The sequence below is a fragment of the Chironomus tepperi genome, unplaced genomic scaffold (assembly GCF_022539635.2).
Source record: "Chironomus tepperi strain 1889 unplaced genomic scaffold, CSIRO-AGI_Ctep_v1 contig_74, whole genome shotgun sequence".
In the NCBI taxonomy this organism is placed as follows: Eukaryota; Metazoa; Arthropoda; class Insecta; order Diptera; family Chironomidae; genus Chironomus; species Chironomus tepperi.
The window spans coordinates 1,134,010-1,152,199 of NW_027226196.1; the positions used below are offsets into that span (position 1 = coordinate 1,134,010).

The 18,190-nt window shown below is 32.6% G+C and overlaps 2 protein-coding genes across 2 annotated transcripts; both read right to left on the reverse strand.

The window, feature by feature from the left end:
- Positions 1 to 6,879: 6,879 nt before the first annotated feature.
- Positions 6,880 to 10,526, reverse strand: LOC139101068 (microtubule-associated protein 1B-like). Its single transcript, XM_070653936.1, has 2 exons — positions 9,737 to 10,526; positions 6,880 to 9,596 (listed from the first exon to the last, which is right to left on the reverse strand). Exons 1-2 carry the CDS (start codon positions 10,524 to 10,526, stop codon positions 6,880 to 6,882), a joined length of 3,507 nt encoding a protein of 1,168 aa, XP_070510037.1.
- Positions 10,527 to 13,863: 3,337 nt separating this feature from the next.
- rtp (MORN repeat-containing protein retinophilin) lies at positions 13,864 to 17,363 on the reverse strand. The gene is made up of 4 exons (XM_070633671.1): positions 17,000 to 17,363; positions 16,752 to 16,880; positions 15,531 to 15,594; positions 13,864 to 15,424 (listed from the first exon to the last, which is right to left on the reverse strand). The coding sequence occupies exons 1-4, from the start codon at positions 17,016 to 17,018 to the stop codon at positions 15,157 to 15,159; spliced, it is 480 nt and encodes a 159-aa protein (XP_070489772.1). The 5' UTR covers positions 17,019 to 17,363; the 3' UTR covers positions 13,864 to 15,156.
- Positions 17,364 to 18,190: the final 827 nt, after the last annotated feature.

The window sequence follows — 18,190 nt, forward strand, 5'->3', positions numbered from 1 at the left end:
TAATTGAAAATTTTTGGCATTGTAATAAATTTTGACTGGCAATTAAGGTTTTTTGGGAATTGATAACAATGCTAGAAACACAATTTTGGAAGGGATATTCATGGAATTGTTGATTTCTGGTTTTTGGAATTGAAAAATTGATAATAATACCCAATGTTTCGATCAAACCAACTTCATGGACCCATTCAGCAGCATTAAGTATTCATAAGACATAAGGTTCTTTTTGACAGCAGTTAAAAAGCCACAATTACAAACCATTACCTGCATTTACCATCTATGTGTCTCTCAGGATTAAAATATAAGTTCAAAAATTCAATTTTTATCGATTCGAACTTTCCATTTAGTAGCAATGCATCACTTCAAAAACAATTCCATAAGTTTTTCAATAGTTTTGTTGCTCTTTTGTTCAAAAGAAGCAGGAAACAAAAAGTGTCTGACCGCAGCATAAGAAACATTCCCGAGCGATACAAATGAAGAAGACTCTTCGAAGTGGCAGCTATTTGGATGCTAATTTGAGGCGACTTCCTTACTGACTTACTTACTTACATACTTCGTTGGCCGTACAAATCAACTGTGATCCATGGCCTCCCTCAGATGTCGCCTGTAACTGGTGCTCTTGCCTGCAAATTGCCAATACCAAATCCAATACTTTCTCTATCGACAGCTTCCTTCCAGGAGTTCTTCTGTGAGGCGACTTCCATTTACTGTACATAAAAGATTTTTAGCAGAGCCCTAAAAGTTCATTTGTGTCGCTCGGGTCTGTTATTGTCTCATTTTCAAAAAGAAGTGAAAGACAAAGTTTTCCCTGCATTGTTTGAAAGCATTTCGTGCTCAAGTATAATAAAATAAGCAGGAAAACTACTCTAAACTGGTCAAATTGTGTAGATTTACAAATTTGAACTTAATTAAAAACAGTAAAGTCTCTTATTGATTTTAATTCCAATTTTCACCCAAAATAATTAAGTTAAGGAGACATTAAAGGATATTAGTATGAGAAAAAAAGCTGTAAGATTAAGACATAAAGCGATTAGACATGATAATTAAAGGTTTTTGGTTTTTTTCATAATTGCCTAATCATCACTCCCTCCTAAAGCGAGTAGGCATGACATTGCTAATGATGATATAATAAATTACCTTGGGGTCATTCATATGTGATGTCTAGTTTTTAAGAATGGACTTTTTAAAGCTTTATAGAACTCTACATAATTATTATAGGCCGATAAGGCTTAAGAAAGTCCTAAAATTCAACATATTGATCTACATCATTTATAAATGAACCCCAAGTACTAAACAGATTAATTTCTTTCCTTCTGTCATCATCCTCAATTACAATGTAGAGATGATAAATTTATTTTCGATTTCTAATCAGAGATAAGATGCTGTCAAGTTTGGAAAATCGAGAATTTCATTTATGTAAGCATCTTAACCTTTCTAATATCTTTTTTGTTCTTCTTCTTAATCTAAATCAGAAAAATTATTGATTTATCTTCTTAAATATTGTGAGTATCGATGACACCCATACTGGAGCGACAAATGAAGAAGGCTCCATCATGAAGCTTTTAAGACTCCAACACGTAGCACATGGATCCACATTGGAGCGGCTTTCATTTGGTATTTCTAAGTTTTAAATTATGCTGACAATAATTTTTCAAAAATACATCTCTGACTAATTTACTTGCTCTTATTCTGTATTAAATCTACCTGTATCAGTAAATAAATCACATAAACTTTAATAATTTAAATAATAAAATCAAGAAAAACTATACTGGTATTGGATAAATATTAGTCAGGTATTTCTTGTTCTATCTTTTCGTCTCATACTTTTTGTTTAATATTATTATATAAGTTTTTAATCTGATTAGCATCAGTCTTGATACTTTATTATTCAGACTAACTCGATCATACATTATAATGTTGCTACCGTCAGTTGGGGGTTGCTAACTTGAGTGTCATAATAGATTTATAAAGGTTTATCTCTAGCCTGATTATGAGCATGCCATCCTTTAGACAAGGGTGGTCAGAGAATTTTTGCAAAATATCCGGACACTTTTTGAAAAAATCAGAACATTTCTAAAGTTGACACTGTTTGGTTCTTTTAGACTATTTTGATTCTTAATATTCAAAGAACTAGGTAAATTAGGTTAGAAACTTGCATTTTGAGGGGTCATTTTGAGGCATTGTCGGGAAATAGAAGCAAGACAGAAAAGTACTGCAGCGTCCTGGCAAAAATACAGCAGATGGCCGCCTTACTTTAAACGAACTGTTTTTGATACGCTTAAACATACTTATTTCGTTAGATAGCTCGATCACCAGCGGTGATTTTAGCTGTAAGAGGCATTTGGTCAGATTCGGAGTTAGACTTCGGGTTACCTATTCTCCCTAGAAAAGTGTTTAGCTGCTAATTAATGAATTCACCTTTGCAATGTTAACCTCAAACTTTCAAAAATAGGAAATGACACAAAAACTCATAAATCAGTTCACAACCCCCTGATTATCCAATAAGCTACTTAATTCAATAATAAAAGCTTTATTTCTATAAATTTTTATCTTATTTTCATCATTATAATCATTGACATCATCACCACATCTCGTCCTATTTTACTTCATCAAATCCCATGTTTAGTCGTTCTCATAAATAATTTATTACAACAATGCGAGAGATTTTATATATGCTTGACAGAAAAAAAGTGAAATAAATTATCTATATACAGTCAAATTGATTCTTATGTGTACGAAGTGCTCGAATATTGATTTTTTTTGCTCCTTTTGTCACAAAATTTTGACCTTATTTTTATTACCATTATGCATAGCACATGTTTTTTCGCCTTTAAGACACTCTTCTCCACTTTACCATAATTTTGTATTCTATTCCTCCCTTTCAATTACCATCCTAGCTCTTTTTCTTCATCGCATTCAACGGTTATTGTCTGTATATCAGTGAACCAAATGAAAATAATCATGATAAAACACGACAATTTCTTATTATTAATACAATTGTGTATTTTTATTTGCATATTGTCTGGCTTATGCTCATCTTGGATATGAATATGTCTCCAATAAAATGGGAGTTAATGGCAAACAGTGGATATAATTTAACTGACATGCTTTCACACCTTACTTATTGGTTAACAATTGGAAAATTAATGTAATGATAAAGTGAAGAAGCTCATAAAAGATATATAAAGTAATAAATTTTCCTGACAATTTGACTTGTCGTCTTGTATAAAAAGTTATATCAGATCCATTTTATTATGTCGAAGTTGGTAATAACTTAGCATTAGTACTGAGAATTTTTTGATTATTTCCTTTTCACTTTATGTGAATGTGTGATATTTTCTTTTGGACTATGGATTGTGATCACAAGCATATGTTGAGAGAGATTTTTCATACTTTTGACAGTCTTGAAGTTGAATGGTTTGTATCAGTTAAACTTCTCTAACATAATTTTACCTCAAATAGGTTATTTCGCTAAGAATAAATTGTTAATTTCGAAATTTTAATACAGTGATGTAAGCAAGGACAAAAATAGCTTGTCTTCTGGGAATTGTGGCTGTAATTGACCTAAATCTACTCATTTAAAAATACCAGAGCTTGAAGTCTACTCGATTCGACCCAAATAAAGCCGACTTCAAGTCGACTCGAGTCGACACGTTTTTTTCAAGGCATTGACACTCTTCATCCGCTTTCATCCGGCCCATACAAATCATTCATCCGCTTTCATCTTCTTTCATCCTGCCCATATAAACTTTTCATCCGGCCCATATAAGCCTTTCATCCGCTTTCATCCGGCTCATATAAATCTTTCATCCTCTTTCATCCGCTTTCATCCGGCCCATATAAACCTTTCATCCGACTCATACAAATCTTTCATCCGGATGAAATTTTTGTATGGAAAAAGAAAAAAAAAACACTTCATCCGGATGAATTAATTCATGAATTGAAAATAAATTATTAGTTTAATTTATTTAGAATAATAATAGTTTAGAAAGTAGTTTCTGTGATTTTTATCCATTATGTAATGTACAGGAGAGAATTATCCGAGTTTAAAATTAAGATTGAGTAAAATTTGTTAATATTTTCCTACATTTTAACAAATTTTTCTATTTTTTCACGTATTTTAATAGTTTTTTATAACTAATATGGATTTTATGATGCAATATTCATTGCTAAAATGTTGAAAATAGCTCTGAAAAAGCCTAATTTTGTTTACATTTTCCTGTATTAGGATGTAAATTCTTCAGAAAAGCCTTTTTTTTTTTGTATATTAGAATGAAAAACTCTCAAACAAGTTAAATTTTGCCTAAGTTTGCCTATATTAGGGTGAAAAACCCTCGAAAAAGAAAAAAATTCGGCTCAATTTTGCTATATTAGAGTAAAGTTCCTTCGGAAAAGTCTTATTTTTCTTCAATTTTCCTCTATTAGGGTTAAAATCCATCGAAAATGCCAAATTTTGCTTTAATTTTCCTATATAGAGATGAAAAATCCTCATATAACAATAACTGGCTTTTATTTTCCTATATTAGGGTGAATAGTCCGTAAACAAGCCAAATGTAGCCTCAATTTTCATTTATTAGAGTGAAAAATTCTCGATTTCCCTATATTAGGATGGGAAATCCTTAAAATACCCAAATTTTGACTGGATTTTCCTATATTAATATGAAAAACCCTCGTTTGAGTCATAATTATCTCAAAATTAGCTTTGATTTTGAATTATTAGAGTGAAAAAATCTTAAAAAAGCCATAATCAGCTATGATTTTCCTATATTAGGGTGAAAAACCCTCGGAAAAGACATATTTGTCCTCGATTTTCATATATTATGGTGAAAAATCTTTGGAAAATCCAATTTCGACTACATTTTCCTATATTAGTTTGAAAAACTCATCAGATAAGCTGAATTTAACATCAGTTCTCTTATATTAGCGTGAAAAAGTTTGAGAAAAGCCGAATTTTTGGCCGAAAATGGTTGAAAAATCATGGAAATTGTTATTTTTTATCTCAATTTTCTCATACTTGAATGAAAACTTAGGAAAATAAAATTATTTAAATTAATTTTATCATATCAATGAGTTAAAACAACTTAAAATGTGATTTTCGTATTAAAAATATCCAAGTAAAAATTTTTTTAAAATCATTCATCTTCTTTCATCCGGCTCATACAAATCATTCATCCGCATTCATCCGACTCATATAAACCTTTCATCCGCTTTCATCCGCTTTCATCCGGCCCATACAAATCTTTCATCCGCTTTCATCCGGCCCATACAATCTTTCATCCGGATGAAATTTTTGTATGGGATGAAACGTGTGTCAATGCCTTGGTTTTTTTAGATGACTCAAATTGACTCGACTCTGAAAATTTCTTTTTTACGCTGTTCTATTTTTCATTAGATTTAAACATAATAAGCATTCACAAATGTCAATTTAAAACTACAATTTAAGCTCAAATTTGAGCTTGCTGTAAAAAAGTTGTCAGAAAATATCATTTGAAATTAATGGCAAAATGATTGATTTTCTTTGACGAAGGAGTTCAAAAAGGGATTTGAGCTTTTTGTAAATTACTTGGAAGCTCACAGAGTTCGAGAAAACTTAATATTTTACATGTTATTCATCACTTGAGTGACCATTTGTGACATACTTCCTTACTTTAATGACCGTATAAATCAACTGTGATTCATGCCCTCTCTGATTTGACGTTTGAGGCTGAATTTATAGCTGGCTGCCTATTAACAATTCCTAATGTTAATAGTTAAGTTTCCCAATGTTAATAGCACTGTCTCTTTCAACAGCCTCTTTCCAAGAGATTTTTATGAGTCCTGGTGTAGACATAGTGTTCGTTTTCTAGCTGTAATGTTGGATCATACAAAAAGTCTATAGTCACCCTATCAATTTATCATTTTTAGACGTTTTACTCAGCATCAACTACTCCTAAATGATAGACATCTCCTGTGAATAAACAGTTAAATGCAGTTAAAGTCACCATCAATACAAGTTACAAATATGCGCTTTATTCAAGAATTTATGTCGAATCACAATAAATGCATCTATCATTGTTTCTATGACATAGTCAGCAGGTTGCAAAAATTCTTTCCTTTTTATTCAGTTTCTGCTTTATCTTGATATCTTAATAATTTCTATTTTTGCATATACCCGAGTGACACAAATGGGGAAGCAGCATTTGAATAGCTTAGGATGCAATATACACTTTATTGATTCATATTGATGCATAATTACAGCGGTTCTGCTTCCTGTCTCATATAAAATATTGAAAAAATTGTATAAAATTGAAAAATACAAAACAAAAAAGAAAAACAATGTCATCAAGTCCCTTGTCATTTCCATAAGCTTTTAAAATTCGAAGGATGGCCAGTGGTATAACTAAAAGGTACAGTTCATGTCATAAAATTGACTTGCTAAATTGCTATCATCTCCTTGTGTCATGTTCACTCCATGATGTTACATTTACTAAGAATGATCTACCTCTTATTACTGTCCCATGATAATTAATCTTCTTTTTTTTATGACAAATATAAGATATACAGCATGAGCTAATTCGTACATGATACTTAGATGGATAATAAGAATGATAAAATGCTACATCCCAGTTATTATCATTTTGGATACGACAAAAGGAAGGAATTACAAACAAGGAATGAATGAAGAATGAAAATGGGGCAGTAATTTTGAAGAATGATTATGTACAAAAGGTCGCATTAATGTAGGACAATGCTGTATACTGAATGGAACCACAATTAGCTGAAATAAAGGAAGTAAATTTGAAACGTCTCAATTTTTTTTTTTTTTTGTCTTAATTTATTTACATTATATCTACAAACTAACAATTATTTTTATAAAACTTATCAATTTTTCAATTTGTCAATTTAACCCCAGACGAGATTTTCAATTTTTGATGCCATGTCATCATCTTCTGAGCTGCTTGAGCAATCAGAATCGTCATCAGAGTCTGATAAATTGCTACATTTATTATTAATGTTAATGTTAATGTTACTGTAACTGTTACTGTTACTATTACTGTTGCTGATGCTGTTACTGTTAATGTTACTGTTATTGTTTCTGTTACTGCCACTGTCACTGTCGCTGTCACTATCGCTGTCACTGTCACTGTCACTGCTACTGCTACTGCTGCTGTTACTGTCACTGTCGCTGTCACTGTCGCTGTCACTTTCTGATACTACCAAATCGTCCCATGCTGGTTTTTGGAGTTTAGCTACTTTGGGTTGCTCAACTTCCATTTCGACAATTTCAGGATCAGAAAGTTTTGGCATTTCTGGTAATTTTGGGAATGTTTCTTGTAATTTTGTGAATGTTTCTGGCAATTTTTTGAATGTTTCTGGTACTTTTTTGAATGTTTCAGGTAATTTTGTGGCTGTTTCTGGTAATTTTGTGGATGTTTCGATTTTTGTCAACATTTCTGTTGGTTGACTGGTCTTTGGTGATTGCTTTTCTTGTGCTACCTGTTTTGGGACTGGCTTATTAGTCTTTCTTGCTGTTGGTTTGTTAATTTTAATAAGACGCTTTTGGTTAGAGTTCCTTTTAACTGTTTCGTTCTTTGCCTTTCTCTTGCTTTCAGGCATTTGAAGTGCTTTCTTAATTCTTTCAAGGATCGGTTGCTTTGCCAATTGATGAGCTTCAATAGATGACATTGCTGGTGGTTGAATTTGATTTGCAACAGTTGCTGGAGGTTGAGTTTGATTTGCAACAGTTGTTGGAACTTGAATTTGATTTGCAACAGTTGCTGGAACTTGAGTTTGATTTACAGGTTTCTGAGCAGGCTTGGCTTGTCTGATTGGTTTTGTTGGAGGTTCAATCAGAATGGCTTGCCTTTTTGTATTTGGAGATTGGATTGGCTTTGCTTGTCTTTTTCGTGGTTGGGTTGGATTTGTTGGTATCATTGCTGGTTGAATTTGATTAGCTGGTTTAATTACAGGCTGAATCTGATTAGCTGGTCCGTTTGCAGGCTGAACCTGATTGGCTGGTCTTATTAAAGGTCGGACTTGATTGACTGGTCTAATTACAGGCTGAACCTGATTAGCTGGTCTAATTACAGGTCGGCCTTGAATGGCTGGTCTAATTACTGGTCGGCTTTGATTAGCTGGTCTTATTACTGGTTGGACTTGATTTTCTGGTCTAATAACTGGTTGGATTTGATTTGCTGGTCTAATTATTGGTTGGACTTGATTTGCTGGTCTAATTACTGGTTGGACTTTACTTGCTAGTCTTAATTGAGCAGCGGCTATTAAACGTTTTTTTGCTTCATCTTGTGTATTCAAGCTTTGTTGATTTTGTGGACTAACTTTGATAGTTTCAGTTGTTGGAACTGTAGTTTCAGTTATTGGAACTGTAGCTTCAGTTTTTGGAACTGTAGTTTCAGTTATTGGAACTGTATTTTCAGTTGTTGGAACTGTAGTCTTTGTTGGTTTGACTGGAGTTTCAGTCGGTCTGACTGGTATTGGCAGCTCAGGAATGGCGTTTCTCTTTGGGAGAACTAGAAGAGGATTTTTAGGAATTTTAGTTAAATCCTCTACATTTGGTGCTTTATATCCTTCTCGTGAATTAACAAATAGTTGATCAGCTTCTTTTGGATTGTCAACAACTGCTAGTTGAACATCGATGGATGATTCAATCTCATCTAATCTTTCATCCAAAACTAAGTCATATTCCTCTTTTATATCTTCGAATTCAAACTTAAAAGGACCATTAAAAAGTTTATTTTCTTCTCCTGCAAGGACTGCTTGTATTGCTTTTATGACTTCACTTGTTTCTCCCATTGAATGACGACTTGCCAATTTACGATTTGGCTGTGCTGCTTTTTGAACAGTTTCTAATTTTTCACTTGGATGACCATTGAATGATCGACGATGTTGGAATCTCTTTTTGGCTGGTTTTGGATTGTAAAAGTTTTCACCGTCTATTTTCACTGCTACTTCTGGCAGTTTTTGTGGTTCCTGAACGTTAACTGATGTTTCACAAATTTCAGGAATATTTGATGAAGTTGGAAGTGATTGACTAAGTTCAACGATTTGAGTTGGCATTTGAACTTCAGGTTGCTGTGGTTGAGAAAATTCAGGCTCTTGTGGCTGAGCTACTTCAGCTTGTTGTGGTTGAGCTACTTCTTCAACTTCTCTTTGGCTGATTTCTGGTTGAGCATTAACGATTGGTTTTGGAGATTCTTCAACCTTCAGTAATGAAGTGTTAATTTTGATGACTAGTCTTTCCTTTGGTGATTCAACAACTTGTTCATCCTCAGATTCCTCTTCTGATTCTGATGAACTGAACTCTACATCGTGATTCATTGATTCATAATGCATTTTTAAGAAGCTTATTAATTTTCCACCAGAAACTGGTGTCGTTTTTGGTACTGTCTTAGCGAATACCTTATTTACAGGCGTTGGTGTTGCTGTGACTGGCTTTGGTGTTGCTGTTACTGGTTTTGAAGCAATTTCAACTACTGGCTTTGGAGCTTCAACTTTTAAGTTCTCAGAAGATTTATAATTCTTCGATGATTCTGGTTTTCTTGTTTCACAAGTTTTGTCATTCTTTGATGAATCCTTCGATGATTTCTTTGGCTTCTCTGAGTCTTTTGGTAGTTTTTGACTTTTTGGTTTGTCATTACAGATTTTTAATTTTGAAGCCTCGCTTTCTTTGAAGAATCTGATGACTTTTTAGATTCTTCCTTTGGTTTTACAACTTTAGCTTCCTTTTCGCTACGTTTCTCACTTTTATGGCTGATATCTTTCGATGGAAGTTCGGACTTCTTCAAATCTTCCTTTGGTTTAACTACCTTAGCCTCCTTTTCTGACTTTTCACTGCGTTTCTCACTCTTTTGGCTGCTTTCCTTCAATTTTGAAGGAACTTCAGACTTCTTTTGTTCTTCCTTAGATTTTTTAGCATCTTTTTCACTCTTTTGACTAACATGATCGTTTCTATCCTTTGATTTCAAGGATGATTCAGGTTTCTTTACTTCTTCTCTTTGTTTATGACTTTCCTTCTTTTGGTCTTTCGACTTACCGGAAATGTCACGAACTTTGGACAACTCTTTAGGTTGTACCTGAGATCTTTGTTTACTTTCACTGTTTTGAGATTTTTTCTCACAAACTATTTCAGGCTTTCTTTGAGATTTTTCGTCTCTCTTTGATGATGATCGTTCTTTAACCTTTTCGTCCTTTGATTCAGATTTCTTTGAATCTTTTTCGACTGGTCTACTAACCTTTGGAATTCTGAAGGTACTTTTTGGTGCTTCAGTTGAGCTACTGAGTTTTGGAATCTTGAAGCTACTCATTTGGAATTCAGATGAACCACCGAGTTTTGGAATTTTGAAGCTATTGACTTCAGATGAGCTCTTCTCAATCGAAGGCTTGGCAACAACTTGAGGACGGATGTTGTCAATCTTTTGTTTTTTATCACTGTCCTTACTTAAGTTATCGTCCAATTTTCTCTTCATTGATGAACTGCTGACAATTTTCTTGTCACTCTTTGATGGAATGCTAATGTTTGCTGTGATACCCATGTTGATGATGTAGTTTTGATATACTTTTATAGTACTTTAGTTTTAAGTAATTAAAGAATTTAAATAATTTAGTTTTAGGTTTTAGAAAATATTTTAATTTTAAAAACTGTAAGTTTTGATGAATGTTGCTGAATTAGAACTTTTTGTTGTGAAGTTACAATTCGATTTGTTGATATTGTTGAAATTTCACCACTTTTTATACCAAAGTTTGAGACTCTCAGGTACCAAAGTTACGTTGAGATCACGAAGTTGTGCAAAGTTTTGGTACCTAAAAACAATAACATGAGATTTAGTTTTGTGCAATTTAGGACCAAAATATCTGAAAATTCTAATAATAATTTTTAAAATAATTTTAAGAATTTTAAATTTAATTTCCAATATTAAGCAACTGTTAAGAAAAATCTAAAAATTCCAAAATAATTTTAAATAATTTCAGAATTTTTAATTTAATTTCCAATATTAAGCAACTGTTGTAAAGGAGATATAAATTGGTCCAATATGCAGGAAGCAAATATTTACAAAACTTTCAACAAACACTGGAACTGTCGAAAACACAAAACTTATTTAATAGCTACAAGCACTCAGAATCAACATTTAAAAAGATATTATTTAAATTTTTCCAATAGGCAGTTTGGATCCTTCACAAATTGATGAAATGTTCGTCTCCTGAGGGGCTCTTTATTTGTTACGGAACGTTATTAAAAAGGGGGGTGGAAGATGAGGGGTTGGAGAATTTAGTACGGATTAAACAATAAATATGGAGGGGTCAAAAAGTAAATTTTTTTTTTCAGTTTCATAATCTGGAAAGGCACATAGCGTAAAAATGTTCGAAAATCTTGGTCCAGCTGACTTGACTTTATTCTGGTACCGGATTTCAGCGAATCAATCTTGTGGAAGGAATTTAGCTGTCCCAGAGTTAAATTTTCGGGCATTTCTATGATATTTCTTTCCAGAAATGAGTCTACAGCCTTCAATTAAACGATTCCCAAGAGAAAATCTCCAAAAAAAAAGCTCAATCCACCCCAACAGCAATGATTAAGACATCAAGAAACAGTCAACAAAACCAAAAAAAAATCATCAACAACGTGCACCACCCAATTCATGTTTCTAACAACGTCATACAAAAAAATGCCATCAAGTAAATGAACCTTTCCACAGTCTTGATGAGTTTAAAGGATAAAAAATAGCAAACGCCTTAAGGCGCCAATATTATGGCATCATGCATGAAAAATAATAAATTTTATTGGTACACAATGAAATAATCATTCATCATTTTTTCTAGCTTGAAAGAAGCACTCACATCATCCTATACAAAGATAATTAAATTATGGCATGAACTAGGGCATTTCTTTCTCTTGTTTTCACTCCTATGCGGCTACATGTATATGTCTATTGTAGTCAAATACAATAAAGAATGTTATTAAGTGAACAAAAATAATAATGCAGACATTTGTGTTTGGGTTGAATGTCCTAAGATAACAGAAACCAGCCAAAGAAGTAAGAGAACTGCCAAAAAAATGTCCTGCCAAAGTGTGACAATTTGGAACAAAGAAAAAAAGTCGGAATCAGCCTGAATTATGTGACAATTGTGGTTTTAGTTGGAAATATAGCTTTTAAACAAATTTGCAGAATTGATCCAATAATTCACTGGAATTGGTTCCATTACATTTAGTCAAATTTGCATCGTCATCCAAAAGGACTTTTAAATTGAAAAGTTTTTTTTGCAGACTAAAGAATTTAAAAGAGCAATTAATCTTAGAACTTTTTTAACATAACAAAAATTTGTACTGAGCATATCCATTAGAAGCCATAGGATTAAGCAAAGTTTCAGTTTTTTCCAAAAAGTTTTTGTGTCGGAAATGATATGGGGATCTTTTTCACACATTGAGTCAATTTGTAGATGGAATAAAAAACTTTGTAGTCATTGCTGCATGAATGAATTTGTGAATTTAATGAGAGTTGACTTGAGGTAGTTAGACTGAAACAATGTTATGATTGAACCCGAGTAGAATAAAATGTTTAGGTCATGAAAAATGTGACCTTAGGCCGGAGAGACTCAGACTTTCGTTAAGAGTAAGGTGCCCAGAGGATTTTCGCAAATAATTCGGGACACTTGGAAAAAAATCGGGATATTTCTTAGTTTGGCACTTTTGGGGTTCTTTAGGACGATTTTAAGCTTTGTTGGGACACAGCAGCAAGGCTGAAAACTACAGCAGCGTCCCGGCCAAAATACAACAGATGGCCGCCTTAGATAAGAGGCAAAGGGGCCGTTTTTAGGTACAGTTGAGTTATTTCTGTACCATGAAAACATGCTTTTTGCCTCATAGGGCTGGTGCAGGATTTTTATTTATTTTTCTTCTTTACTAAGGAAAAAAACCTTCTTTTAAAGTACCAAAAAATTCTAATCCAATTTAAATTTATCACAATGTTAGGGTCACGCCTATTTAGTACTAAATTCTACTTGTGAAAATCAGGGTAATTGTTTTGTTTACTATGAAAATAATGTTAAAATGGCGTCAACATTCAAAATGGTAGAAGTTGATTGAGGGTTTTAAAATTTACAAATCAATGGCCACACCAGAAAATCATATAACGATTGAAATTGCTGAAAATCTAGCCTCAAGTCGACTTGTTTACAACCTGAGACCAAATTTCAAATTGGTCAATTTCAAACAAGATTTTCAAAATTTTTTGTTCTACACCAAATGCCCTGCGAAGACAAATCTGACTGCAATTTAGTTTTAACAAGGAAATGGGCGGTCAAAAAACGACGATAATGTACTTAAGTGGAATTAACTGACTTATTTTAATGAAAATTGTATCACATTCACAACAATTCATGTAAAATCGTTCACTTTTTATCACATTACGTACCATTCAATTTTATATTATCAACACCATAAAATTATTTGCTTTTTAATTTTTTATTAACTTTTTATTAAACTCCACACAATTTAAACCACTGTTAATAATCAATCAAAATCCTTTGAATGAGTCCAAAGCTGTGCTAAAATAATCTATCAAATTTCTGTAAAATTTAATATTGACAAATTTAACATATTTTTTTTGTGTTTAGAATTTCGTAAAGAAACTTTTTTCAAATTTTTCGAAACCGTTAAAACTTTGAAATTCTATTGTTACTCAATTTAACGGTTAAATATTTCACAAACTTTTGTTTTGCTTCATTTTGTTTTAAATCTGTAAATAAAAAAAAAATAAAACATCTTTACAACTGTCCAATATTTACCAACAATTTAAATTTTTCTTTTCAATGTTTTCACATTTTTTATTCATATTTTTTTCAATAATATTCAACATAAAAATCAATTTTCTACAACAAAATAATCAATTAATTTAGAGCTTGAAAGGCAATTCATTTTTCATCACAATATTAACTTTTGATTGCTGTCACTTACATAATTTACTTGGATAATTTGTATTTTTATTTGGTTCCCGATTGGCACATATTGAAATGATGACAACATGGCGACGAGACGTCAGCATACTCAGAACCATGGGACAGGCATTTAGGAAATTTGGTTGTTTATGTCAAGTTACTGTCACTTGGTTCTAAGCAGAGCACGAAGTCGACTTGAATTTTGTATGAAAAAGTCGACCTTACTGCAAAATATGAAAATCATGCTCCATATCAGTGTGAATCTGGATCCAGGTAAGATTTGATAAAATCCGGCCTTTGGTCTGAGCCGGGTCAGCCTAGCACCAAATATTCGGCCATTTCAACGTTGTAGGTTTTTCGGATCTGGATCTAAGTATCCACATGCATGACAAGTCAACGGGAATCTTATATGGCGCCTGATATAAATCGAATCCGTCACCAAATCAGAGTCAAATAGACTTGTGGTCAAATTTTGGATGAATTAGCACTATTCGGTCATACTGACTGTTCCGACTCTTAAGTTGCCATGTTAGCCATCATTTCAATATTCTTATGTCAATCGGGATTTATTCTTTAATTGTATTATTAAATGTATATATTGAGATCAAAAATCATAACAAGAGCGGAAAATTCTTTGTTAAATAAACTTTTTTCATAATAAATTGTTAAATCCATGCAAGCAGAGGGTAAAAAGTTGAAATTTTCCGTTGCACTTCCTTTGCAATTTTATACAAAACAAACGACCATAAAATTTGCTCATTTTCTGTATTTTTTTTTTTTTTCAATTGTTTCAAACATCAAATGTCACATTTTTCTCCATCCTTTGTTAACAATTTTGCCTGTTCATTATAGGTAGAGAAAAAGGTTTGCAAAAAAAATTCTATAAATGTACACAGAACGTCACGAAGCAGTTTATTTATATTTAATTTATGTAAAATTATTCAAAAATAGCTTCGAGTATCGCATTTTAATTGATAATAAGCAGAACGTATAGATTCAATATCGATTAGTTAATGCTTTTATACTTCTCACCATCTTTAATTAAACGACCAAAATTAGCCATGTGGAATTAATATACAAATTTTCCCAATATTTCAATAGCCTAAAAATAAATTCCATCATGTCGCGACCCTAAAATACCTTCATGTAACTCAATACACCTTTACAAGGAGTTAAAGTGACATAATGTTGTCAAGATGATGATCATTAATGAGACAAGTTACATAAAATAAGTTAATTTGGTTGTTCGCATTGTACGCGAGCCATTAGAGCAATCTTTTGAGCTCGTTGTATAATGTCAGGACAATCTTTTTTGCGTATTATTTTACAATCTTGAAAAAATCCTTCGTGACGTGGAAATCCATTCGTGTGATCGGAAAATGTAACCAATCCTAAGCCCCAAATTCGTCCACCGCGAAATTCACCTTCATATTTCATTCCGTCAGAGCGCCAAAAAATTCCATTTCCGTGGAACCATCCTTGCATAAATTCTCCTTCATACCTTAACTCGATAAAAAAAACGGCAAACGTGGTGAGGAAAAAAAAAAAGCAAAAAAATATTTACATTAGCCGCTTTAATTTGGTTTCGATGTCAGTTTCGTACATACTTTGATCCATCAGGAAAATTCATTATTCCTAATCCACTGCATAGTCCATTTTGAAATGAACCATCTGTAAAAATTGGTGGAAATGGACAATTTCATTAACAATTTTTTATGGTAAATAATTTTAAAAATTTCTATCATTTTGGGTATGAAGTTTTCTCTAAACTTGAAATCAAATCAGCAGTCATGCTTTAAAACTTATTATCAAGTTTAGCGTGGAATCACGTTTCTGCCACTTGATTAAACATATTTTTGAATTTATTTAATTTCTGTATCTTTAAATGAAAACGTTTATAGAATGAAAATGCTTTGATTAAACAAGGTGTATAGTTTGAAATTGGAATTTAGCTTTATCTGGTCTGGTTTGGCTTGCCTGAATATCACAAGTCGGTAAATCGATCCAAAATTTGGCATTTGACCGGTCTACAAGCTCCATGCTAGAGTTACCGACCTAATTGGTCGAATTAAGACCGTATCGAGTACTAAGTCGATACATAACCGGCCTTGTGTCATATTTAAGTGTAATCAGACACCAATTTGATGAATCGCCGTCCTGGTGCCATAAGTAAGTCGAATTAGTCACCAAGAAGATGCATTGTTGGTCTGGAGTCGGATTTTTGATCGTTTAATCGATTTGTGATACTTAGGTTGGGTCTGAGATTTCTCACGTGATTTAGCGCCTGTACACTTATTAAGTAACGCCCAATGAACGTTCTTTGGGTTGTGTAGAAGTCAAAAAGAATGGATTCTTAACGTTACATAATAAGTTAACGACCCCCATGTCACAAGAAGCTTAAAATAGACACCAATTTTATCACAAAACTTCACAAAAAAATCGTACAGCATAACTTTTCGTGTAAGCACTTGTAAAGTTCATTCATACTGAAAGTTATTATTTTGTTTTGAATAATTATGAATGCCTCTTGGGGCGTTTACTTTTACATGATTTCATGTTGAGTAATTTATTTGAATATTTTTTTATATAAATAAAAAGAAGCCCCAAAACAACTTTCAATTTCGATTCTTTTTGATTTACTTTACTTCTGAAATCACTTTTTGAATGAAATTTATCGCTTGTCTTCTTGTCAGTTACAAGAATCTTCACATCAGCATAAAACAGCGCTTTCATCACTCACTTAATCAAGATCAAAAACTTTCCAACAAGTTCTTCAACTTTTTTATTTCCAATTTCCTATAAATTTTGAATCACAACACAGCACATACCGTATCGAGTACCATCTGGTAGCAATAAATGACCCATTCCATGCTTTTGTCCCTTCTGATTCCAATCGCCAATATAGCGTGTACCATCTTCATATCTATGGCCGCCTGTTTTTGCCACACCCGTCACTCCTAAGGGGATTGTTTTTAATATTAATTGACACAAATTAATATCAGCACTTCCACAAATTATCACGACAGTGATTCTCAATTAATCAAATTTTATAAAAAAAACTTTCTCATCAACAAACCTTCCATAACCGCTGTCATGACTAGATTCGATCACAAACTAATGCAAAATGTGAACTTTTTAAACAAGCAACAAGCAAGCTCGTTGTGATCAATAAAGACACTTTTTTTGTGTGTGGCTTCTTTTAATTAAATTAGCACTGCCAGCTATTGGAACCAAAATAATAATGCACAGACAAATACTTTCGATTTCATTTGAACACTGGTCGAAAGAAAAAGAAGAGAAAATATTGAGACTGAGCAGAGAAAAAAAAGTTCAAAGCGCCATTTACAGTACTGGTTATTTTCTACTTCTTCTTTCTCTTTTTTGCCTGCTTGCTTTGTAATTTCTTATACGCTGCCAATTTATGCTCGTTGATGTTTAACACTCGGTAGCTAAACTACGAATAAATTTTGAATTTGAAAAATAAAAAATTGAAGTGAGTCGAAAAAAAAGCAAGTGTTGATGCTTTAATTCAATTAAATAACCATTGTTCGCGTACGTATACTCATAATGTATGTTATTTAACTTTTCTTCAGTCGAGTAAATATAAAGCATATATCTAAGTTGTTGTGAATATTCAATACATGTGTGTCGTGTGTAATTATTTGAAATAGTTAGTCGGAACTTGCTTCTTGCCCTCTTTCTCTTCGTTTTGATTTTCATTTTTCTTTCTCTTTGCTTCTCTCTGATTTATCCATGTCATTAACATCTGATTCTATGCTTGCAATTTTATACTTTAACAAGGTCTTTAATATAAGATATTGAAAGTAAAAAATGCTTAGGTTTGGATCATGATTGTTATTGTCTTTTGTGTGACAGGAAAGTCACTTTTTCTTGTTTTCTATACGTCTTGTGGATGTATGCATTTTACTTTTATATTAAAATATTGTAATTTATACCTAATTAAGCGGTTATCTACAGAATTGGAATTCAGTCCAATGATCGATCACTCATGACAGCCAATAAGTTGTTAACTGCCATAAAAATTGGAACTTGGATGCAATTTGCACGCCAATTGACTGCCATAAAATTGTGTCGATCAAGATTAAGAGATCACAAAATTGAGCAAACTCAATTCTATGGATTAAATATACTCACAAGCACACTCATTTAGGTAAATATGCTTATTGTTTGTTAGAGCATGCGATAAAAATTGAAGCTATATTGGAATATCCATTCAAACGCTAACAGTTCATTACTCCAGCACGAA